General features: G+C 46.9%; 1 protein-coding gene across 2 annotated transcripts in view; it reads left to right on the top strand.

The window, feature by feature from the left end:
• Positions 1-210: 210 nt before the first annotated feature.
• The window catches only part of LOC143367410 (uncharacterized), a 36,245-nt gene continuing 9,614 nt past the window's right edge, over positions 211-26,841 (top strand). For both annotated transcript variants that reach the window (XM_076809198.1, XM_076809197.1), the window contains exons 1-2: positions 211-617; positions 18,926-20,834. In XM_076809198.1, the coding sequence (XP_076665313.1) occupies positions 19,882-20,834 (953 nt within the window). In that variant the 5' untranslated portion in view covers positions 211-617; positions 18,926-19,881. The remainder of the gene's footprint in view (positions 618-18,925; positions 20,835-26,841) is intronic.

Genomic DNA, 26,841 nt, shown 5'->3' with positions numbered 1-26,841 from the left:
TAAATTTTTAAAAAAACCAGGTACGGTTAATTTAAATCCCACGGAAGCTTAAAAGCTCGATTGAATCCAATCAAGCGGGCGAAATAGAGAAAGATATCGAGTGCCAAGAATCTTAACGAATTCGAATTTCGACGAGAGGCAACGCTGAAATGCGATCTGCGCATCCCCTCCACGCATCATCGGCGAACTGCACCGTACTACGATCAGTCGGTTGGCGCGGCCGGTTCAGTCTGTGTTGATCACTCGCGCGGTTCGTCTTTGGTGCGCGTCTGCTCGTCGGGCGACGTAACGCCGGCTACTTCGCAGCAGCGTTTGCTTATCAGGAACGGGAAGCATACTACACGGTCGATTGGCGATTGTCGTGTGTCGGTCGCGTAGGAGGAGAAGGAATCCCGTCGGGGAGTCTGCGCGAGCGGCGCGGACGAATCGCGTCGCGGGTATGCACAGCCCGCTGGACCATCACGTGCGCGTTTGAATTTTCGAAAAAGCTCGAGTGCCGCGTCGCGGTTGGTGCAGGTGTGTGGTTTCGGTGCAAAAGGTGGTGCTCCAGCGGGCCAGCGCCGTGGTGCATTCTCGTGGTCGAAAACGTTGGCAGAGCCAGCGGAATGTGGCACGAGGTGAGTTAGCAGCCCGCCCGGTTTCGCTTACCCGAGGCCAGGGACGGATCTGGACGGGCCCTTTCCCTTTCCCTTTCCCTTACGTTCTCTCTTGCTGATCCTTTCTAACCCCTCGGCGAATTAAGAAAATTGCGATATTTTTCGTCGATAAAACCATCGGGAACCGTGTGGCCTCGTATCGTAAACGAGAGCATCGTTCACCGATCGTTACATATGCGTATTCCAGCTAATACCGTTTCTATAGCAACTTATTCTAGTGGAACTTGTATTGTTGATTGTTACGCGACACTGTACCAACTGCGCGGAAAGAAAGGATTAAGAAATGTATCAAGGATATTGGGGCGGTTCGACGAACGTTCTGTTACTTTTCGAGAGACGATCGTTAGATGGGTCACGCGACCAAACCGTCTATACGTGTAACCGTTTTTAATCTTCTTTTCGCGATCTTTTATCGGTAACATCTGTAGGCATTTTATGGTCCTGTATGTTGTAACAGCGATCAGTTGCCATTGGAAGCTTGTCATTTTCGTAACATAAAAGCGTCCTTCTTATTCGTGGAGATGCGATCGATAAATACGTTAGGCGCCAACGGTTTACCGAATGAACTTTTGAAAGTTGACACGCTTCGGATACTCCGCCGTTACGAGGCTTTGTCGTATACTACTTCAAGATAATTACGGGCATGTTTATTTCTGCTACTTCGCGTTATCCTCCGAGGTTCTTTCTCGGAACCCAGGAAGTGAGATTTTTACGAGCCGGGATCCAGTTTTGTTTTGTTTAAACAGCGTACGATTAACTGCTAAATTCCACCATTTGCATTTAACGGTCGCTATAAATATAGCTGGGATCTGTTTAGATTGGATTTAAACAGCGATCCAATTTATTCGAACGGGACGCGGCGAATCCTCGTGTTAACCCGATCATCTTTCGTTAAGAATCAGCCTCAAGCGTCATCCAGATTTAGATTTCTCGTGTTTCAGTGATCGAACAAGTGAAATAGAGGTTTATAGACGTTCGAATAATAATTCATTAATCGAACTTTCCGTATTATCGCAAGGAGCTGAGAATTCTCGTGTTTCTTGGCCGTTCGAACTTTATCCCGCGAGCGACAGAATTTCGAGGATTATATTTATGGTTAACGTTACAACAGGGAGATCGTATCTTTCGCGAGTATATTGTATCGGGCGTCTGGAATAAATTATCCACAGGCGTGAACATAGTGGATGAATAGACGGAGGAAAAAAAAAGGCTCGAAGGTCGAAAAGGGTGAAAGAATTCCAGCTATGCAATGGGCAGACGCTGTTCCAGTCAAATGGTTCACAGTTGGCATAAATAATGGGGCCACGCTACGAGATTAGCCTGTTCCCTTACGTCATTGCCTATAACTTTATTCTCTTTGTCGCATTTCCCATCTGCGTGAAATGGTGCCAGGGACTATCTCCTTCCTGTTGAACACTTGCGATCGTCGAGTTTCCAAGGGATTACGGGCTGTTTGCGATGATAACCTAGATTATACCAGTAACGTCTTGAAATACGTAGTCAGAGGAACTGTAGCGTTGTACGGGCAGCATTTCTTGGGGACCTTCGCTTCAAAATCAAACTAATGAAAATAATACGAAGATTAGCCGATAATTTTCCCTATAATAAGAGCCATTTTCGGCTGGGTACCTGTAGAGCGCTAATCTTCCTTCTGGAGCAAATAAATACGTTACTTAGGAACCGCTGAGTGGCGAGGCTGCTGGAAAATAACGAAGAATTCTGCGCGTGGCTTTCGAAGGCTTATTTCGTCCCTGAACGTCGAGGAGAGGCGGCCTCGCGATTCGTGTACGCAGGATATTTTGTACCCGTTACTCCCTCGAACGCATTCCATCTCGCGCTGCTGAATCGCACAAGCGAAGATTAATTTGTCTTCGGACATGTCCCAGAGCGTCTAGAGGTCCCATGTTTCCCTTCCTGTCTCCGTCAATGCGCAACCCTTTGATTGTCTCCCGTTCATTTCCACGGCACACTTTCGGCCGCCGACATTTCCCATCCTCGCGTTACCCAAGGAGAAATTTTGCACGGCTTGGGTCTTAGCGTTACGACGCGCCAGCCTTGTCTGGCAATTACCGTCATCCACTTTAGGGATCGAAGATTCTCGGCAATCGCATTATCGCTCCTTTAGAGGATCAATTGTGTAATCCGCGCGGAGCTGTTGCGAAGAGAAGAACGGCTATTCTCGTGTTGAACAAGCCGGGGGCTTTTGTACCTTGGGCTTGTCACGTAACATTGGTATTCCAGTGATTACGTGCCGATAAGTAATTGAATTTTCCACCCGTCTGCGCTCTGATTGCCGTGAAACCGATTACCGTCGAACCTCGTCTATTTCTATCGCACGCTCTACTACCTACTTTGGAGAAAAATAATCTCCGCGAGAATTCTTTGGCGTTTCGATCGGAGGCGAGGATTTCTGAATTTAATTAGCAGGGAGCAGGAGGGAAGAAAAATACGCTGTCAGTCGTATGTTGAGCCCTGCTGATGAAGGTATACGAAGGTTACGGCTGTAGCAAAGGCACTCCTTAGTTCTGGCTCAAGGTCGGACTATTAAGAGGCTAAAGCACACCGACGGGTTTACGTCGCCGTTTACGAGGAACGGCTCGCGTCGCGGCGTCGGGTTAGGAAATAGTGAAAACGGCGAAAAACACGCGCTACCGCCGCGCGACAACAGCCGCGTTTTACCTTCTTAAAGTACGTTGACTCGGGTTCAACGATGTCTGTCATTCATTCTATCGAAGAGTACCTACGTTCGGTCTTCTTCTTTTCTCCTCGGCGTCGAGTCACCTATGTTCCTACCACTTATCTCGTGTCGCCGTTAACTAATTCTCTAATCGAACCTGGTAATCTTAATAAGCTGCAACCTGCTTAGGTAATATATTTTTAATTCCTCAAACCTCGTTTGTAGGATAATATTAGACGGGCAATGAATGTAATCAAACTGCTTTTCATAGCATCTTTTATTTTAATGAATTGGGTTTAATACGAATTACATCGAGTAAAAGACCTCAATGCGTAGGTTTAATTTTCGTAGCATTTTATTGGATCCATAGAGGATTTCCACGCGCAGCGTGCGCCAGGAGGGTATTCTAGTGTATATGACTGTTTTTCAACGCCGTCTTCGAGAATTTATTTAACAAAAACTATAAGTTTGTACTGTCCGAAGGTATATTTGAAGCGATACTTGGAATTTTCCAACTTTTTTATTGCCTATATACATAGATATAGTCACCGCAAACGTCCTAAAAAAAAATAGTACGTTGCGTGACAAGGGGGAGAAGAAAGCGATTTTGCCTCGCGTCAAATGCGAGCATTACTTTTGCACGATACTTTGTGTGTTTTTGATAGCCTGCTGAGCGATTCGCAAAAAAAATACACATGAGCGATAACGATTAGTCGATCAAATGTATCTTCGTACACAGGGTAACGCCAAACTATAGTTTCCTTGGGAGAAAAGTATAAAACGCGAATACGCGTCTGAAATTGGTGATTTTGCTCCCGCTCAGCAGGCGTAAAAAAATTATTCAATTTCATGCAGGTGTTGAAAAAACTTCTTTTCCGTCGGGCAATGGTGTGGGCTGTGGGGACTGTTATAGTCGTCTGAAATGGAAAAACTAAGGTTTATTTTCCTTATTATGGTTGTCGCTGTGTCGGAACAATTTTTATTTTTAAGGGGCCTTTTTGAATTTTGTCACTCCAATTCGCTTCAATGCGAAGAAACAGCGTGGAGTTTTCCACTCGTATTAGCCGGACGTTAAAATAGAAATCTTCCGCCGGCGAAGCGTATTTTTCATCATCAAGTATAAGTTAATTAAGATATCGTTGAGACGTATTATCGATCGCGGAGCGGTGATTCCACAGGGACCGAAGGTCGTGCCAGTGATTCGATCCAAGGCCAGATCCCAGTTTCCTGGATTTTTCAACGTTTTCTTTGAAACCCGAGATGCAGGCGGGTGCTGCTAACCCAGCCTGCGGATATCTTTTCATCGTTTGAGCCATTGCTCGCGATAACTTACCCTTTCGTTTAACTAACTTAAGTTTCCATGCAGGGGAAGCGTCGCGTCGCTAACGATCGCTCTTGATGCGGCGGCATGAAGTTGAAGAACCTCTCGATGCTCAGCTTCCACGAAGCCGCGATACGGCCCGTCCCTCGTCTCCCTTTGTAAAGTAATCGCGAAATGTTGTGCAACCGCCGTCAACGCAGTAACAAGTCACTCGCACGGGGTACAACCTTCGTTGCAGTTTGTGCCGTCATTATCTAGCGGCTTTTCTCGCAAATGAACGGCGCGAGGAAAGATAATCACACAGGAAATAGTTTCGTCAGTTTTCTCAGAGGGACATTGTTCTTCGCGGGTCATGAAAATCTTCTCCAGTGGTATCATCGTTATTCGACTTAATATTAAAAGGCAAACTTTGAGCGTTTCCCAAGCAGCCGCTTCCTCTCTCGCGCGTCGTGCGCATCAGTGACAATGAAACAGCGCCCGACTAAGCGCGTCATACGCGGTAATGCATCAGGCTGCAGGGGAAGGTAGCAGAGAGCGAGGTAAAAAACGAAGAAACGGCGGGAAGGTGAGGGGAACGGAAGCGGAATGAAAAGTGATCGCATTAAGAAGCGAAACGTCGTGTTACGAAGCGAGGAGGGGAGGATCCTCCGCGAGCGTGTGTCGTCGACTTGTGCGGTCGGGATTTTGTAATTTTCCTTTTTTCCCGCCATTCCGCCGCGCAGCGGCGTCGGTTTACCTTTGCTCCCGAGGCTCGGTCGTGCGGGTTCGCGCGCGCCTCACTTTCCCATCCGCGATTCGTCGCATTAGAGGCCGAACAAAAGGCCGCCACGTGAAATTTCCTGGCGGCAAGCGGCCGGAGAGAGGCATCGCCGACTGGCTAGCCGGCATAGAACGCTCTTCTAACCAGTTGGAGTAGAAAAAGAAGTAACGCGGAGGCTCTCCTTCTGTGAATGATGAGAAGCGCGTTGCTGGAGGGACCGTTTCCTTTCCAACCGACCATGGAAGTGCTTGGGCATTTTGTTCGCTGTCCGTGATTTGTCTTAAAGTCGCGCGCGGGTAGCTTCGATACGAGACGGATCAGGTGCCGAGATTAACAGGTACCTACTGTCGAGCGGAGGAGAAGAAGAAGAAGTTTGAAGCCTGAGCTACGAAACGCTACGAGTTCGTGGACCAACGGTTGGGAGACGCTGGCATAGACAGGGAGATAGAGAAGGAGGAAGGTGGAGAGAAGGGTGGAGGGAGAAGAAACGAAGAACCGGAGCCCAATGTCCATTCAGCAGGCACCTGCCACGTTAAATTCAACCGGGCCAGGGCTGGATGAGCGCTTCCCTCGAGCAGCGTGAAACAGAAAGAAAGCAACTGAGCCCAGGGAAGCCTTAGGAGCGAGAGAGATTCCTCACGGTGGGCGAAGGAGGAGGAAGAAGCAGCAGGCGCCCTGTAGGTACATCTCTCTTACATCACTCCGTTCTGGTCGTCCTTCCCGAGCATGGACCAGACCAAAGAGAATAAGGAGAGATATCACGCCGATAATGTAACCTTCTTCCCCCTCTCCCCGCTCTTTCTCTATCTGATTCCACCGCTGGCTGATTGAATTTTTCGATTCTTCCTCCTCCATCTGTCCCCCGCATTCCTGCCCCCCTCTTCTGCTACACGATAACACGAGTAGGACTAATTTAAGCGGGCAGTCGTCCTCGGGTCACTTTTAATCGCGACATGTGCTTTCCACTTCTGCGTAACGGGCTAGGAAGGATGGTAAAATTGCAACTGCCACGTTAGAAGCTTTCGTTTCAAAACAGACAAATCTTCGTTAAGGCGGAAACATAAACTCGCGTCTCGGGTAAAAAGTGTGCGATGTCGTTTTACTAAAGTACCTACATATTTTAATGCATCAGAATCACACTGAAGTTACCTCTTGCTTGTCACGCCACATCACCATCTTTCGACTCGCGTCACCTCGCGTCTCCTCGTAAACAACATGTTTGGCGAATATCTTGGAAACTAAGGCCCAACGACGGTAACACGTTCTCGTAGTAAAAAGTTGTTCGGAATCAGCAAGTACCACCCTTTTTTGTAAATAATTACCAAAATACTGTAGCACGATAATACATTGCTAGTATATTTCTAACCATGGATCGCGCGCACCTTCGCCAGACCTCTGATGCAGCGGCAATTACGAAGGGGGCACGAATGCCTGATCCAACGTCAGACCTAGCCCAGACCCGGAAGCAACAGACAGTTTCGACTGCAATTAAAATGTCATCAGGATTCGAGCTCCGCAGCGATGCATCCGTTAACGAGCCTCGCTCTCTCCGCGCGCGGTTCACGAATTCGCAATTCCCGTGGCATCGATGGCGGATCGTTATCGCGATTCCTCTTTCGACCGACTGTTTACAATGTGTTACCTCGGGATGATTGATGCCGCGAAGGCATTCGCGGAACAGGAAACTCGTGGGAGATCGAGGGGACATTTGTTATTCCGCGGGGATAAGCGCCGCCAAGGAGGAGTATCTAATGAGCGGTAAACGTTGGCAAAAACACAGCGTGAGAGGGGTATCGATGCGAGTTGGCGCATTGCTGGGATGACTGTGCGAATTCGTCGGGGAACACGCTCGGAGCAATTGCTGCGAGGCGCTTTCACGCAGAGTGCCAGCGGGAGCCGAGGATCCTCGCGTGTCTTAGGGATGTACAGTTGCTGGAGGAGACGTAAGTGCTGGTTCAGAGTTCAGAGGAGCGTTTGATACTTGAAGGTGCAGGTCGCTAGATTTGTATTTTGACTTTGATTTCGTTTAGAAGTTTAGAGATTAATGTAATAAAGACCAAATGGAACGCTCGAAGACACTCGGTTAAAGGAAGAATCCCATTTTTGGAGTTAAAAACCTAGTAAAGTTTGGGATTTTTTTTAAAGAAACTAGCGATTCCCTTCGTTTGAAATTTAGGCCATGCTTTTATGCATCTTTGAAGAAGTTGCAGTATTTTTTTATTATTAATTTGTAATAATAAATATAGTAGTTATGCCGCGCAAAGTTCGCCGTCCGATGATGCGGACGAGTTTTATCTTCCAAGTAATGTAAAACAGAAAAATAAAACGACGTTTCACTTTACAGTAGCTTCAGTTTGATGAATCAGAGTAAAACAGAAGTATTGAGAAGAATGGTGACTTTTCAAATGAAACCTTAATTTTTGCTATCAAAATTCTCCAATTTTCTTATGTAACAAATAAATATATAACTTATCTCTAATACTAAAAATCAATTAAAAAAACCTGCCATTTCTTCAAAGATGCATAAAACATGGTCCAAATTTCAGATGAATCGAATCGCTACTTTCTTCCAAAAAAATCCTCAATTTTACAACGTGTTTAGCCCCAATGGCAGAAGAAAAGCATTGGATATTTCATTGAAATCGGCGCGTTTGGGCTTCTCTGGTGAAGTGTCAATCATGCTTCCATCTCGTTTGATTTTCCCAATCCTTCCCACTGGGGTTGAAGGCAGCAATGTCGGCATCGCGTGACACTTGGAAATTAGCCAGACTCAAAGAGCAAAGTAATTTCAGTGGGTGGTGGAGCTGGCGGGGTGTTTGTAGGGCGTCTTTCCCTTTTCGCACTGTGATCGTTCGGTCGCATGGTGGCAGGCATGCGAGAGGCAACTGTACCTTGCAACTGTTATCTAGGCAACGACCTTGTCTCCTCTCTCTTTCCCTCGCTCCCTGGCTCTCTCGGTGCACTCGAGTGCATGTACTTGCCAGGCGCAAGTTCATCGGTCCGCTCGGAAAATCATTGACCTTGCGGTTGATCTAGCGTCGCCGCTTGGATCCCTCCACTTCCTGTTACCCTGTTCAACGTCCGTTAGGAGCGGAACCGATCGCGTCTCAAATCCTGTGCTTCGGGATCTGCCAACCCTTCTGCTGGCATCGGCGTCTTTCCACGCCGAGAGATCGGACCCCTTGCACCTTCGTCGATATGTTTCGAGAGTCTCGGAATGTTTGCTTGGAGCGAGTTAACTCTTTAGGCGCTGATCATCTGAACACTGAGCGTTCGCCACGTGCGGGTCTCCCCGAGCCCGCATCTCTTAACCATTGTCGCTGAAAGCCCATCAGCGTGATAGATTTAAAGGGGCATTTTTCAAAATCGAGTTCCCCAAGTCCAATTGCGAGGTCCAGCAGCGACCTGTGGTGCCCTTACCTACAGTTTACGCGTAGAAGCTTCGAACAATGTCCATTGTAAATCCATGTAAACAATTACGAGGCCAGCTATCTACAAATACCATGGAAGAGAGTATTGTGCCGAGCTGTGGGGATGACAGAGAGCGTCGAATTGCATTCAGGCTTCGTGCCCGAATAGGTTTTATAGTTACGAGGGAAGCTTGCACTTTCTCCCGGCGATCAACAAGTGCTTGCACCTTCCCTATCGCGCCGCTCTCTTCCCGCGAACGTCCCCTGTTACCGAGCCTCTCGTGCTATCCCGATAATATCGAGTTTCCACGAAGTAGGTAAACGCGGATCGAATAAATTACACTGTATTATATCGTACACGCAACCGCGGGGGAAACTGTTACGGGCACACTAGCGGCGCACAACAGGTGAATGGCGGCGCGCTTGGACAACGCGTATTCGGCCGTAATGACGCTTCAGAATGGCTTGATTGTGTACCCGGGACGCGGAGCGTCGGTGTGATATCGTTTCTTAATCGCCGGGCAGGTGCTGATCGAATGATAAATGGCCACGGGCACGACGGGCCCAAACAAATATCGTGCGCGTAAAGCGGGGCCTTAGGGGGCCGAGCGCCGCTTAATGCTTCTTCTTTGACGCTCGCGGTATTGATAGAGACAGTGGACGTTGACGGGCATTGAAATGGAAAGTAGGCGACGCGATTGTCTGAGGAGGAACACTGAGGATTTCTGGCTTTGAAAAGAGGGTGTCTCTGTAATTGTCCGTGAAGGTTCTTGCGCTCCATGCTTCTTTCGGTGCGGTTTAACACCACTAGAAATTTGTTTTTGGTCAGTGCGAATTTTCGAGAAATTGAAATTCCTTTGGTACTCTTGCAAAAACGGGATGTAGAAAGTTGTGGTACAGAGAAGAGAAGAGATTTGGGAGGAATTTAAATGAGAAACGGATCCATTTTTCGCTTCACTCAGTTGGTCGTAGATTAGCTTCAGAAGCTCCAATTTCTCTCGCATATAGATTTGACGTAGAAAGTTGTCGCCGAGAGAAGAGAAGAATAGAGGAAGGCATAGAACAGAGGACTATGGAAAAGGAGAAGTTAAATTAAAGAGGTCGCATTAGGCATCGTTCTCTACCGAACAACGAGTTTCAAGTTTTAAACTTCCTGCGTTGCGAAGATTTTTCAGCTTCCCGGCACTCCGGGATGCCATAAACGTGCGACCTTGAAACGAAACGTGTTATTACCGTCTTTGAGACGTGTACTTCCCTCGGGCGTAGTGATTCGAACAGTATACAAGCTATTCAAGGCATTCGGGATAAAAAATTTCGCTATCGAACCGTGGTTTCGTAACGATTCATTCTCCGCGATACTTCCTTATACTTTGCTGTAACAAGTATCGCCGCTAGTTATTTACAATGACACCAAACGAGTTTAGCGATCCTCGATCCCTTTCGGGGCAAAAGCCAAGCAATTCAAATGTTGCCTATTACGGTCCTTTCAGTGCCATTCCTCATTAAGTACCTGTTTCGCTACTATTACCACAATTTATAATATCGACGCAATCACCATAGTCTGCCATTCGAATGGTCGACTTGAATTTCCCTTGAACTCTGAATCAAATACATAATAAATGTGCAGATGATTATTTAATTTAATTTCAATTTCAATGTAATTGTAATAGACGGATTATACTACCCTTTGGTACAATTAATTACAAATGAGGTAAAAATTAAAAAAAAATGAATTTATCACTTACTTTGTAATGTCACAGAGTAAGTGATGATTTTAATTTTTTTGGATCACCGGCACAGACGATAAACGGTCACTTTTGCGACAGTTTCTCGGGAGGCAACATTGTTTTTACAACGAGCACCGTTGCAGATTACAGAGAAATTGTTGAGTAACGTGCGTGCAAGCTTGTTGGACGACCGCGGCCAGCGAGGGACGAGTTTCTTGGAGTGGCTGGCGTGGCGTGATGGAAACGGAGAAAAAGCCGGGATCGAGTTACGGCGCGAGAGCAGCTTTTCTCGATACGCAGAGGCGCGTTTGCTTGGCATTATTACGAGCTTACGCGCCACGAGGGGTTTCTTCGATGACGGGTGAAGTCCTACCCACGCCAGTTTCATCCAATTTCACAAATTTACCGCCTTGCACTGTGGTTTCCGTCGCGTTCAGCCCTCTTCTATCTCTCTCCGTGGTAGATACGCGCGTCGATGCACAAATGGTCTCTGTGTTGCTTCGAAATCCACTTTTCTCTTGGATGAACGGCGTTAGGTGCGCACTGATCGCGATTAATAACTAATTATTCATCGATTGGTGAAAGTGGAACGCGCAAGCAGCGGCAGTTTGATCTTTATTTCGTTTTTAACGTTTACGAAACGGATGTGAGACACTTATGGTAATTAGAGAGAAGTTGCGTCGTTTCGGTATTGAAGGAAGTGGCTTCGAGATATCCCATTTTTCATTTCGTTAGGCATAGAAAGTGAACCGGTATTGAATTGGGGCTTGATCTCGAATAGGGCGTTGCAGTGGGCCTTTTTTTTATATGATATATGAAGGGTAAGGGGAAAAACAGGGAATATCCTTGTTTCACCTTGAAGACGGAAGCTCATGCTTAGGCCAAGAGTGGGGATTCAACCAGTATTTGAACTTTATAACCCTTTGCGATTCGACTATTCTGTAGTCCACGTTGCCAACAACAAAATACGCTATAAATCGCAAAATCGCGAAAAATGGACATTCCCCGTTTTTCCCCTTACCCTTCGCATGGTCTTTAACATATGTATCAGGAGCGTAGCGTTTCCCAGAACAAACAGATTGAACTTACTAGAAATTCTTGGCTATAATAACGAAGCATGTACCCCGACACTTTGCCACGGTACTCGCAGCGCGAATAGGTGAAAGACTCCACGCGATCGCTAATTAATCAGCGACGAGTAATCGCGTCTTTCCTCGCAGTTCCTCGTTTGAATCGAAGGAAGCGATAGTTCGTGATTTTGGGAATGCTCGCCCCGAGCGCCTCCCCCAATTATCCCCCGCCATTAATTACGCGTAATTATTGCCCTTACGATGCGCGCGCGATAGGTCCCCGCGGGGCCCAGCCATTGTCCGCGGGCCTTAATGCAACACGGACGTCCGGTACGTGTATTGTTAATAATAATAAGATCGCGAAAAGGGATCGTGTCGATTTTGCAAGGGCAAACGCCCCGTGAAAAAGTAATTTAATTCCGCGCGGTGGATGCGCGGCCAGGAAGGAACCGGGCATAAATCAGCCGGCGCGTATACACAGGCGCGGGCGCGCCGAGTGAATAGGGCGCATTGTTCACGAGTGAACTTTTTAAGTGAACGAACCGAAAGCACCGAGGCCCGGACAATGCGGAGCTCGCCGGGACGGGGCTGAAAGAAGTATCCTGTAGGTTCCTGGCGTTAATGATCGATCAGCTTCGAAGCTTTCCCGAGGAACGACCGTGAAATTGCGTTGCATGGGATCTGGAGGCATAGTCGCCTGTTCCGATGTATAGGTGGATCGAACAGTAAAGAGGTTGGTAGATGGAGTTGATAGAAGAAGGTGGTAGAACATAAGGGAATTTACGGGAGGTCTTTGCTTGGTAGCTATTTAATAGCGATGCTTCGATACTAGATCGATTTATAAATAATGTTTATAAGGCTCGAGCCTCTTTTGCGTCCTAGGCGAACTTGCCAAATCGCACCCTTTATTTATTACATATTTATTCCAGCTTTTTCACGACCTTATTCTAAATTTATATTCGTCGCTTAAATCATTTATAGTGCAACTTGTATCATTTCATTTGGAACTTTACAAAAACACTATTTTGCGCCCCTTCTCAACTTTACGCCCTAGGCGGGCCTGCGTGCCACGTGTTTTAATTAAATAGAAAATTAATCATTGCAGAATTTTATTAAGACAGGTTTAAAAACCAACATGCAAGAAGAATGAATTCGTAACTTGGCGTACGCATTGTCGTATAGTAAAAGCTGGCCAAAAGTATTTTAATACCTATTAATAACCGTACAATAATTATTTTAAATTAATATACAGATATTAATGATGCCACTTGTAAATCATTGACGTGCCAGTAAAATTTTCTTCTAAATAACATTGAACTGTCTTAAATGTAGGAAGAGAGAAACAGAGACGAATGACTAGCCAAAACAGAACGTAATAGAAACGAAACCTGTTTCTGAATCTCCGTGAATCATCCGAGAGGATTTTGGCGAAAATATCGATCACCAAAGAAGCTCGTATAATTCGGTGACTCTCGACTGGACACCTGTAGGTAGTTCTTTGAATTTGCAAGTGGATCGAGTTGTTTTCGATTCCGTTCGGCAGCCTAGCTAGCGCACGCTGAATCAGCTCCGTGAAGATTGTAAAGAGTGGTTTCGTAAGACCCGATATCCTCCTCTCTCCCAGGTCGTATAATGAAGAGAGTATCTACGTGGGCCCCCGAGGAACGAATCAAGGCGATGAAGATCGAAGATTACATTCTTCCGATTCACATCACGAAACGGTACACGCCGCGGACGTGTGTATACTGCGTGTACCACGAGCCAATCGCGTATTTACTGTTCGCATCGGAGGGATTAGATAGGCCAGGTACGAATCGGAACCCCGCGAGATATCGGGTCACGGTGCTTTTCAGCTTCAATTTCACCATCCGACGAGATATCTACCGTCACCGCTTCAACGCCACCGAACTGGGAATTAACGAATTGGTTACATGGCGTTCACAGCAGCCCAGCGTCTAAACTCTTTACGGAATCAACCTATTCATTTAACAAGACACTTGCAAAACTTTTATAACCACGCTGCGCATGAGTTTATGGCGTTTAAACCGCTTTACCGACTTTAAGTATCTATCGTTATTTTTTTCTTTGTTTTCCTCTTGTACACTAATGAAACTTTATCCCGTGTATATTACATAAATATCAAATATTAAATATTTCTGAGTTATCATTTTCGTACTTTTTTTTTAATTTTTTAACTTTTAAGTGATAATTGTACATTCGTAATACTCTTACAATCATGCTCTCATAGTTTTTTTTCTAGAAATATAAATCTTGATATGATGAAAACTGTAGTTGAAAAAAAAGTTGTGGAAAATGCGATCTTTTTACCAAAATTCATTCAATTTTTAAATTGCAATATTAAGCTCTAAAAGTTTACAGAAATATTAGCAAAGACCAAAATTCTTTTGCCAGGAGTGCGATACACCCCGTGTAACCTGGAGGGTTAATGTCGCCTCCAGAATTTTTCTGTCATCCAACTGATTTCCATATATCTATAAATCGAATAATATATGCTTGCGACCTTGAGAAGAATCCTTCGTGTGATATCGATCATCCTGATTCATACCTACAGTAAATTCGATTAACGTTTAAGCAAAGGGTGAGTAAAAGAATTGTATCGTTTTACGGATCGAAGGTGCATACGTTCCTGGAGCACTGAAATTATCGTGTTCCACGACACGATCACGAGCGAACGGGTAACCGTTCTCGTCGTTTGCCATTTTAACGTGAAAATGATGTATGGCTCTCGTTCGTACCTGATGCACGTGCACCTCTACAGGGTGTCCCGGGAAACGTGATATAGCAGCATTTCCAGTCTCTCGATTCTTCCGAGCGTTCGGAAGTGACTCCGGATAGGTAGCATTCGGTGCCGCGAAGCGGCTCGACGGGATCTGGGATCCCGTCCAGGAGGTCGATCCGCTCAGAAATCCGTGACACCTCGAATTAAGACCGCGTGGTCGATTACAGGTGTTGCCCGTGGTATCGACTGAAAACATGGGACCGCGTTGGACCGTGGGCTGCCAGGCGCGCGTATGCATACGTATCGTATGGAGGAAGGCAGCGTGGCCGGCAGGCTGGACGACGTCCGGAATGCGAGCGGAACCCGTTTCTATGAGTCAAGTCTGGCTATTGACAACGGCCTCTCCTCGTGTAGATTCTCCTTCGCCGCTCGGATCCTGCGGTTCAGGATCGTGCCACGTGATCTGGAACATCGCGGCCGGGAGGGGAGTCATGTTACCCCGTGAAAATTCAAAACCGTCAGCAGACCTTGGCTGACGGTGCGCCGTAACTGTAATAGTATCCACGGGGAGCAAAACATTTCAAGAATTCGGGAGAAAAAATCTCAAGGTGACTGCGACAGTTGCCAAAAAGGTAGAGACGATACCTTCGCTTTGCAGGATACTTGAATGTGGAAAGAATATGCGCGATAGGGGATGGTTGCTTATATCGTACCATTTAACATATTTTACGTTATATTTCGTATTTGGTACTAATTTCAACGCAAGTGAATATTTGACATTGCAGCTCGATGTTTTAGGCACCTACTATTAGATGTTTAAGCTTTTGTTCGGATCAAATTAATTTGTTATTAATCTTTTTGTGAGATACTCTAAGAGGTACCTACCATTTAGGCAACCGGCTTCTTAAATTGTACTTTTCGGTTTCCGAAATCGTACCTCTTCTGAAAATAATATCGATACAAATAAAGAATGATTATTTGTATACCTCTAGTTACACATACATCTGTATATAGATTACATACAGGTCGGAATAACTGTTTAGGCATCTCTTTTTGGCAGCGCCGCTGCACTAAATGCCACCTAGAAAATGCATCAAGACCGAAAACATGAAAGAAAAAAATTTTGTACCTTAACGAGTGTATATTTTTGATAAAAGTGAAAAATATTTTTTAAAATCATAAAGATCGTCAATATTTCCAGGGCTTCGAGAGGGTCCTCTTATTTTTTTGGACAATAAAATTGCAGAATGTGGCGGAACCCTTGATCGTGACAGTGCGATCGAGAGGCCGTAAAGTTTGCAAATTGCCATCGTGAGTGCCGAGTGACCTTGAAGGGGCAGCTTCTGCACCTACATCTGTTGCTTATCGGCTCTCGCGCTGCGATAATAGTATCCGGCGTTCGAGCATCGTCCCGCGCTCCTCCTTTTGCGATATCCACCGAGCTTAATCGTTTTTTACTCGAGCACGGTGCGTTGCATTATCAATTTGCCATCGGGCCGCGGTGAAATTACGACTAAACGACGACGGTGGACTAGGTAAGTATTCAAAGACTTTCTTCGCCGCTGTCGGTTAAAGGAAGCCTTCACTTGTCTCGCGGCAAAAAATGTAACTGCTTCTTTCCGCTATCGCGTATCATAGCTTCCTCGCGATTGAAATCGACCGCGAGAGAGGGCCATCCTGCGCTTTACAGTCACATTTATCGCGCCTAATGAATGAGTAAGAAAATGGAACACCACTGCTCGAGTTGTGCTGTGTATTGGGAAACTTACTGAACAAAGCTTCGACAGAGAGTTGAGCATTATTCGAATCAAAATTTATTCGTTATTCTCGAATAACTTGGTTTCATTCGCAATTCTTATTTGAAATTATTGGAAAAAATATTTATTCAGATAATACTCAGCACTGTGCTTCGTAGTGTCTTATATTTACAAATATCATTGCCCCCAAGGCGAAGAACAGATAGAGTTACAAGCTGCCTGTTACGTCGCGATGGCTTTCTGGAACGTGGGTATTTCATCGCGACTCGCGTGTCTTCCGTGCACCGTTTTCGTTTCCGTTGATCGATCCCAGACGAGAAAATAGCGCCGATCTTCCGGCTCGAGCGACCGAATCGCGCCTGAATTCGACCGTTGCGGGATTCTAAAGCGGACAGACGGTAACGGTATAGAAGCGAGGTGCTCGAAGAAGCGGAAGAAGAGCAGCTGTCCCTCGATAAACCGATCGAGTTTTCCGAATAGAATATTCACACCGCCATGGAGTGCCATCTTCCTCTCGTCATTAAAATCTTTTTCAAATTGAAAGTCTACTAATAATATGTAGCTTTCTACTTATTGTTAACACGGAAGAGATTGCCAGAAGGCAGGAAATATTGATTGAACAATAAGAACGCTGAACTCGGAGAATACACGTACCGTTCAATCGATATCGTCAACCGTTGTGACCCATATTTTGCGAAAAGCTATGCAAGCGCAGAAGAGCGTCCGCCTCTTGTGGCGTTTCTGGGCGATTGGCGTTCGCTGCGTTCGGTACCGGGTGGAAGTACGACAGCAGGTTCTATTGTGGACGCAGCACAGGAGCTTTTTCTCTTGGATCCGAGGAGAAGGCGCGTCGTTACAATCGGGTTCATCGATCCATAATGACTATTCGCCCGCGGGCACGGCCTGTAATAACGGAATAGCCAATAAAGTATATCCTGTCGATTTAATCGTTACCCCTACGGTGCACGGCACCGCAGATCGGATCGACGATTTTCACGTGACGCTCCCGCGGATCGCGAGAAGCTATCGCGTGATCCGCGCGTTTTGCGCGTCCTGCGCGTCCTGCGCGTTCCCTCTCGAGCCAGCGCAAGGGAAAGGAAGAGCGTGCCCGTGCTACCGCGGGAACTTTTAATAGAGGCCAGTGTAACGAGAAAGAATTTTGATAAATTGCCAATTTCAAGGAAGATTTTTCACTTTGGCGCTTTGAGCGGCGCGAGGCTTTTCAAACCAAGTGCAAACGTTCAGAGACATTTGGCTGATACCTGGAGGAGAGACGGAACTCAGAGATGGGCAAAAATTTTATTTAAATAAATATTTCAAATATGGAATGAAAGTTAAGGAAATTATTGTCGAATAAAAAAATTAACTTTATTCGTCAAATAATCTAGAGCTAAAGTAACTTTTATTTGACCACAAATAAATAATTATTGAATAAATTATCTATAATCTAATTTATATATATATTAAATTTAATATTCATTTAAAGAAAATTACCTAAGAAAAATAAGTTCTTCCGTACAAAAATGTATTAAATAATTAACTATACCTACTACTTATTATGTATCTTTACCACTTCCGCATAACGTATTTGACGTATTTCATTTCGAAGATGGAATACGGGCCAAGATTGCCCCAAAAAAGAAGAAACCTGAGTATTTACAGCCAGCATAGATATACAAGTGCAAATCTCTCAACACATTTCCCTAATATTTTAAAGTCTTAAGAGTTGAACTCACCGAGAACAATGCATGTTGAAAACAAAGGCGTGCTTCTTGTTACATTCGTGTTTATCAAACGGTAACAGCATTTACTTCGACCGAATCCTTTACAGAGAAAGAAAACAGACGGAAGTTGCGATCCAAGCGTAAGTCAATAAAGGACTATGAAATTACAAGGGGGATCCTCGTGACGCGGTTACCGCTAAGTTACGCGTCCGAATAACCAGTGTCGTAAGAATACGCGTAGGGAGATGGCAGGTTACTTCCTGCCAAGTACTCGAGCGGTATATTTTCCGGTCGTTAGCTTCTCCGTGATGGGATATTAAAGAGCACGGACGTTTAAATCCGCCGCGGGAACGTTGCAATTTTTCAACCGTTTATTATGAAATTACGGCGCCGGTATCATTCCCACTGGCCGAAATGTAGCGACTCATGTCCCTCCGCGTCATATCGCGCGCGCCTACTCACGGTAAACGTGTGCCCGTCTTTTCCGTTCCTCGTTAGGGGAACGAGAAGCAAACGGTTGTTGCAGCGATCCCTCTCATTTACACGCAGCATATTTCTTCCACCTTTTTACCACACGATTCTCTATAAGTCTATACCCTATGGTCGTTTGCATTATTGCTGCTTTTATTAATTTAATTGTGTTCTAGTCCTCGTGAAATTTCGGGGGGGAGTCAACATTTCGCCCATTTCGAATTTGTTTAAAAAAATACTATTTTCGTGAAGATGGGTGGTAGTTATCAGGGTTAGATAATTTAAAGAAAAATTTCAACGAGGAAAGAAGTTGATTATTTTTCTTATTACTTAGTCAAAATTTGACATACTATGATAAACGCCCCTAAAAGGGAAAGGTTACCTGCCACCCGTTAGATCTGATTTTTATTCCAACGCAACGGCCTATTCTTCTCGTCCTAGACCGGTAGTCGATCGAATCTAATTGACGGCGCGGTGGAGATAAGGAGCTGGCTATGGAAATGTGATTCGGGGGTTAGATTATACCTCGCGTCTATCGTTCGTTTCGCGGTGAAGGGTGCACGGACGTCTAGGTGAACAAGTCCATTAATTATTTCCTTGGACCTGTTCCAGAGGGACCATCTCGGAAGCCATGCCGGCTGACGAGTTCGCTGGAAATCGACACAGAGGCAAACCGAGGCTGCAGCCGCCTTAACGAACCGCTATTCTCATTGACAAGGTCATCGAGGGTGAACCGGATCTAATCATGCTCACGACGACGCTTCCTGTGCTTACGTTTCGCCGCGACGAGTCGGTCCTCCAGCCACGAGAGTCGTGAACGGATCGGGAGGCCTGCCTCCTAGATTGCTCGGCGAGGCTAGAGCGAGTCGTCCATGAGTCGCTGGAAGGCGAGGCGGAAATAGCTCGGAGAGGACAATCTCGGAAAAACTGGACTTAATTGACCTTGCCGCTGGATGGTATTCCCCCCTGGCGGAATCTTCTGGCTGAAGGCGCGAATCGAATCGAGATCGCGGCTCCGAGGAAGCAGCCGAGCCCGCCGCGTAATTATCCGCGTACCGATGTCGCTTCCGGTGCGCTCCTAACGCTCGGCGAGTTCTTGCGGGTCGCGGAAGAAAGGCGGAGACACCGAATTTATGGCCCGATGATACCCCTCGCCCGTTTAATTCCGCGCGAAGGGTTAGGCTCGCGTGGTTCGATCCAGTTAAAGACGAAGGTGATGATGTCTACACAGGCGGTGCTCGAGATTCTCAGGCTTCCTGGCGAAGAGCCGCGTCCAGAGCGTCTGCAGGAGGCATAAGCGGAGAAAGGTGGCTATGTAGGCTGCCTGGGGCATGCCGTCGCCATGGTGGAGCTGGTGTGCAGCAACTCCTTGAGCCCAGGAACGTAGTAATCCTCGAATGACCGTTACGAAAGATCACGGGCTCTGGTACTGTGGGTATTAAGTGGACGGGCGAGAGAAGCCTGAAGGAGCAAAGGGGGGGTCTGAATGAAGAGGACCACGCGTGGCGCCATGTAGAGTAGCGGGAAGAGACGCAGTCTTCCTCCGGGCGAACCCAGCGTGTCGAGTAATGCTGAAGCACATCCTGACGGGGCAACCGTCGTCAGCGGGCTCCAGGCATCAGCACAATGACTATCAGCCGAGCTCGGGCTCGTTACACGGCGGCCACCATCACCACCATCACTACGGCCAGAGCGTACGCGCGTCAGGGAACGCGGGACGGGGCGTGGACGTCTACGACTCGGTGTCCCACCAGCAGAGGTCTGGGAACACGCATCAGGCCGCGACCACGCCGTCTTCGACGCACAGGCACCCGCTCAACCACTCGCAGCTGAGCGTCAACAACCTCTCCCAACGGCTCAATCACTCGCACGCCCTCAACCTGTCCACCCTGTCCACGTCCAAGCACTCTGTCAACAGCGTCAGTCCCGTGGCTGGTGGGAATAATAATAATAATAACAACAACAACAACAACAACAACAACAACAATAATAATAATAACAACGTGTCGACGACATTGGGGCACACGGCGGTGGCCCAGGCGCCGTTGCACCAGGACAGCAGACCCAAAGCGAACGGCGGCTTCGATATTTCCAGGCTGTCCAGGTTACCCAGTCAAACGACACCCTCTCCGGCACCTGTTCTTCAGAGCGCAGCTGCGGGCGGACAGTTGACCGGCGCCGGCTCCACCGCGTACCCCTTGAATGCTTCCTGGTCCTCGTCCTTGTCGAGGAACCACAAGGACCAGGAGGCCGGGGCCAAAGAGACACTCACGAGCCTTGGCCTGCTGTGTTTGGTGTCCCTGCTACTGGCGCTGCTCTCCTTGATCTTCCTGCTGAAGATCTCGCCTTTAACGGTCACGCCGAGCAGCTTGATCAGCCCTGAAGAATACACGATTGTGTACGAGGTGACTCTGGCGCTGTGCGCCCTCGCGCTGTCCCTCAATTTGTGCTGTCTTCTCGTCTGCGCTATACAGTTCCTCTTCACCGTCAAGCTCGTCAAGACTTCGTATCAGGGACACTGGTGAGTAAATATCTGTCTTTCTTTGTATTACAAGCAAAGAAATATATACTAGCAGAAGACCTAATCCTGATAATTCTTCTAAAGTTCCAATTAGACGTAATGTTTAGACTTGATTAAGAGTTAAGAATTATGAATGAATGAGTTCGTCCTGATTAAGAACAGGACGAATATTTTTGGAAGAGAGTTAGGCGAAGTGGAAGGTGAGTAGGAGGAAAAGGAGTCCTTTTCAATTCATTTAGTAGGTATTCTATGGAAAGGAATCGCGAGAGGGTAGTGGAGTGTGGTGGAAGGTTAATAGAAATTAGATTGAAAACAGGTACTTACCTACCAGTAACAGCGTACTCAAGATTTAATCTTGGGGCGAGCCGAGTCGAAGGAATACAAATATTTTTAATGCAAATTAAATAAACCTCGTTAGCTGAATATAAAAATTACTTAAAGAATAAAATCCAGTTTTCTTTTCTTTTTACAACTTTTTACACTAATCTCCTTCTTCCTTTTTCTTTGAGAGATAATAATTACTATTATTATTAATATTATTGACGTTAGAGAGGAAAAACGCTCTCAATTCGGCAATTGAAGCAATGCTAATAACGTTACTACTTTTTCTTTCGGCACTGAAATGGTCTCAGGGGTGAAGACGGTTATATAGAGAAGATTATGGTTCTAAGATTAAAGTTCCAACTACATATTCGGTATATCGGATTCGTTTCCAATCCGCGCAAATATCCCTCTCTGGGGACGGAGTAGATGGCGACTTAAATTATCCTCGAACAGGAGAAAAAGCCAGGGACAAGCGGCGTACAGAATCCCAGAGGCAGCGTTGCGCGCGGGCCGAGATGCGCGCGGAGGGTCGAGCGTCCTCCTTTATAAATGCGACTCGCGCGCGTTCCCGAGCTGGCGTACAACGTCTCCAAGTGCATCCACCTGCGACGCGCAACTGCATATCCCGGTAAGGTTGCCACGATAAAAAAGTTAACGGCCCGCGTTAAGGGATTTTGTAACGACAGGCCGCGGCCGAGAGGTCGCAGGGAACATTATCGCGCAACCGCAGTCGCACGGCCGAGCCTTTTCTTATTGCGTTAATTAATTACGGATCTTAGTTGGCGGCGGTCCCATTGCGACTTAAAAATAATCGAACTGGATTCCAGCGTGTCAAACTCGCGTCTCCCGGGGGCCTGGTACCGGTCCGCGAATCCCTGTACGCGTCTTTCCACGTCCACGAGTCGCGAATATCGATATGACATAATCGACGTTGGGGAGACTCGAAATTAGCGTAATCGTCTTTGCTACTTTGTCTGACGGGGTCTATTGCTGTTTGCTCTAAAATTTGAGAATACTGAATAACGCTGGATTCGCACCTTTATATTAGCATTAATCTTTTTTCACTATTAAAAGAAAGGAGATATTTGGGTAGCCAGCTGATATCAACTTCTCGCTACTACTTAAATCTGTTATCAGACCTATAATAAATATACCCATTCTTATCCATGCGCATTAGAGGCCTCAGCATTGTATATCTTTGCTACACCTGAGCGCACAGTATGCCAAGTATATGCATCCCTACTTAGTCAGGCGGAGAAAGCGCGTAACGCAGCAGCGCGGTTTTCCGAAGCTTAGCGGTTGAACGGGGAAGGGCATACGCGGGGGTCGCGCTCAAAAGGGCGATTACCATTAATTTATATAATCTCGGATCGTTGCCGACGTCCTCGATCAAGATTATCCCCGCGCCCGGAACGAGAGTTCCCAGTCATCCATGCGTGCCCTATCCGTGCGCTGAAATGCTGGGTGTCTCGTATCCCGCCGCGATATATCAGCGCACGCCTGTCTAGTGTTTCTTCTCACGCCGCGAGCAGACGAGGAACACGAGGAAGACGGAGAAAACGAAGAGACGCAAAAATGCACGTCCTGTACGCACGGCGGCTCGCCCCTACGTGTGAGTGTGACCCGTTTCTTTTTACGCGGGAAACGCAACTGCAATCGCCAATGGGCATCGCGGTGCGTTTCGTGACACACCTTGGACGAAATAAGGCTGCTTTCGCGGGCGGCTGCGCGCTCCCTTATCGGTCACGGATCGGGTTTTCGGGGGCCCGTCCGGGACAAAGTAACGTTCACCTCGGCTAATTGCGACGAATGGAAACGCGCGTTGGTTTATGCAAATTAGCGGCGGTGGGACCAACCGGCGGCACTAGCCGAGCCAATGGAATCGATTTACGTGGCTTTATAATTTCTAGGCGATTACTCTGATGCTTGCGTAATGGTAACAGTAAAGTTTTTACTACTGAGGTATTCTAATGGGATGGTTTGAAAGGAGGTACGTAGAGAAGATAACGCGGAGGGAACCGGCGAAATTAGCTTTTGGTCTTCGAACCGCGATTTCAGATAATAAAATTAGCATAGAATGAGATTTAGAAGCAGAGAGGATTCTCTGCTTAGAGCTATGTTAATTAAGTTTGCTAGGAAACGTCTTTAAATAATACACGGCAAGCAACACTGTCGTCGAATCTCTTCAATTTCATGCCAGCCTTGATGTCGTTTTCAAACTGTTTGCTTAGCGATAACTCTATAAGTACTTTTATCCGAAAAAACTAACGGTCGACTACCAGTAAAGCAGCTTTTCTTTATCGCTGCTACAGATAATCCTTCTTTATCTCTTTTTTTTTGCATCGGGGGATAGTTTCCCTTGCGCACGATTTTTACTATCGTAGTCTGTCTAGGAAATTCGACCTCTCGATAGGAAAAATCAGTCTCAGGCGGTAAAGCTGAACGTTTTCCAATCTCACTTGTTCAGCTCGCTAAGTAGGTAGTTATCCTACTTTAAGCTATTAACCTTCCGGTACTCGCGCCTAAAACGAGCACTCGCGTCGCGCACTCCGTGCACGGGGGTCTGTTTTGGCTGAACAACCGTTTTACCGCGATGTATTGTACCCAGCATCCCTATGTATTCTTCCAGCGGACATTTTTGCATCATGCTACGTACTTGTCAGGTTCAAATTCAGTGTGAAAGTGTCTCTGATTGAATGAAAACGAAAGTATGCCGCGTATCCTGCCGGCGAGCGCGCCCGTGTACTCACAAGTTTCCCAGGTGTTCATCTCCGGTTGCTTTGGTTTTTGGATAATTATGACGCAAATGAAATTTATATCAAACTTATTTTTCTACCCTCTAAAACATATCCAAAAACCAGAACAATCGGAGGCTGTACCGGAGGGTTAACTTATCACCCCTCGTATTTCTGCAGCAGAAATCTCCCTTAATTCAACCAAAGCTAGGATATTCCACTGATCACAGAAGCTTTACTCCGCTTTCAGTTTTTCCTCAAGCAGTAGGAAAGGACAGTAGTATAGCGAGTGTCCTTTCTCATCCAAACTGAAATTTGGGTTAGAATCCCCCTTACTTACTATACCTACTATTTAGGTTCTAAGGACACCATTCTGCAGATACAATAGATATGACCTAATCGACGGACATTGGTGGCCACTTACCAAGTCCCCCTTACGAGTTCGACTCCGTCACAGAGGGTGTTGGTAAATTTACGAGGATTCACCGAAGGGCGGTTAGCCAAGGAAAGGAACGATTTATCTTGCACGATGAGGGGAAGCACTTGTTCGATTAACCCGCATCTGCCGCGCCTTGCCGTTAGGAAGCGGCAAATGGGGATCCGTTTGTGGGAACCGTCCGGCCCTTTTCTTCATTTCCGAACAATGGGCCGGAGTGATAACCAGGCCTATCGATCGCACCGCGACAGTTATTTTTAACCGACGTTATCACGGCGCCTACGTTTACGGCCGACTGTAGAATGCTCTCGCGCGCATACCTGGCTGGAGGAGATACGGCGGCCGATTAAAATTGCAGCCTCTCGCGTCCAAGCACTTGCTCCGGGCCTTCTAGACAATCCAGCATTCTGCTGCATCTTTCGATTCAGGCTTTCTGGTGACTGGAGGTCGCTCGAACGGGGCCAGAGGAATACCCATTCTCGCTGTTCACTGCTCACAATTCATTGTAGAAATAAGTGCAAAAATTCAAGAGGACTCAGGTAAACATCAACTAGGTACCAGTTGTTTTACAGATTGAAATTTAGAAAACATGTAGTTTAATATTATTTTTACACTAAACTGAATTATCTTCTATGAATTAATATAGTAAAAAACTTTGTTCTCATAATTTGAGGGTGCCTCCCTAAACTGAAAAAAATTCTAAGGGTCACCTCTTTCTTTGGGCGATTTGACGAGAAAGTTCCCTTAATTGCACAGGGTGTTCTCTAATTATCGACAGGCAATCCTGTTGCGCCATGCTGTACACCGTGCTAAACAGAGTGATTGAGAAAAAATTAAGCCAGTGTGTTAATGTTTGAATGCAACCCCTCGCGGAGTAGTGCCATCTTGGATATTACGCCTATCCATCTCCAGTCGCCACAATAGCCTCCGCTTTCCAGCGACTTGCCTCAACAAAGGGTTCAAGCATGCCGATTTTCGGTGACCAGCGTCTAGGCTCGCTCGGAGCCAAGGTTGTCCGGGCTAAGGTAGCGCGCGAAGTCTGGCAAGTGGCATTGTTAGGAGAAAGGGGAACCTCGGCTGTGTAGGCGCGCACCGAAAGCGACGAGCTTCTAATGGCAGGCTCCCATTGTCGCTGGAAGGTTCGTTCATCCGTCCGCGGGCCTGTGCGCGGCCCGTTTTACCTCGCAGCCGGGGGAAAAAGCGACAGAGCCTAGCGGAGATACGACGAGCTCCAGCGACGATTACGCTGGGATGCTGCAACGAAAGAGAAGCGACGCTGCTAAGTGCCGGCTCATTACTTAAATGGTCCGTGATAAGGGATCTCTGTCTGCGCTGTTGGCGCGAACTCGGCGGACACCAAACAGGAGACACCCGAGCGTGGAATCGCGAGATTCCTAGCTGGACCGAAGGATTACCTTCGTGGAAGAAATCCTGACTCGCTAGTTTCTTGGACTCGACACCAGGGGTCCGTTGGAAAGGGCCAGATTGAGTCATTATCATCGGTGAATTTGATTTCGCACCGTGCCCCCCGGCTGCTGGAAACGAGGGGGCGAGACGGAGCCAGGATCCGAATGATCCCTAGCTCTCTCTGAGATTTTATCTGTTATTAAAAAGTCCATTGGGTCCATGCCTTGCGGTTCGTTTTTCACCGATGGCCCGGTTTAACGTTACACGCGTGTCTGGTTTCTGTTCTCGGGGCGGTTTCGTGCGTCACAGGCAGAGTGTGCTGGGGCAGCACACGCGTGCTCCTCTTCGGCTCCGCTCCCTCCTCTCTCCTTTCCTCTCCGGCTGTCGAGTACCACTTGGCATTCCACGCCTTCGAATCTGGCGTCTGGGATTTTTTTCTTCCACCGGGACAAGGGAAACCGGAATAAATTTGGCAGCTCGCTTTGACTGCGCTTTAATATCCGCGTGTAGCGCGAGGCGCGAGGCGCGAGCCTGTCCCCGGTGCCTTGTAATTTATTTTCCGGTTAATTTCGATCGAACGGGCCCCTGGCAGTGTGGCATGTTTGCCTCGTTCTGAGACCGACGTCAGCTATAGCCGGAAGAAAGCCTAGTGGCTGCTCAAGGACGCCATCCCTCGCTTCCAATCTTGTCACGCGCGATCCCCTTCGTGCCCATTCAGCTCGCCTCGCCGTTCGCCACCTCTTTCGAAATTCAGTCGCGAGGGGAAATTGCAATCAAATAAATTTCCTTCAAACGCTTACCTTCCAATTGCCTATAGCAAGAATGCTAGGTATAGGCGAATAGAAAGTCGCAGTACACTCCAACTGTATATAAAAAATGAAATTGTGCGTATGAGTTTCATGGGTGTACATAAGTAGGTATACACTAGAACCTTCTAAAAAGATTTTATAAACACATTTTTCATCATTCTTTTCATCGATTCATCAGAATCGATTTTTTTTTACGGAATTTGCTATTCAATGCTGAATAAACGGGACAATATACTTGTCGCGTAAAGCTGCCCAGCGTTAGCCGGCATTAAAATGCGACAAGCTTGCGGAAACGC

This window comes from Andrena cerasifolii, chromosome 3 (assembly GCF_050908995.1).
Source record: "Andrena cerasifolii isolate SP2316 chromosome 3, iyAndCera1_principal, whole genome shotgun sequence".
In the NCBI taxonomy this organism is placed as follows: domain Eukaryota; kingdom Metazoa; phylum Arthropoda; class Insecta; order Hymenoptera; family Andrenidae; genus Andrena; species Andrena cerasifolii.
The sequence above is the reverse complement of the archived record's forward strand: the minus strand, read 5'-3'. Positions and strand labels throughout refer to the sequence as shown.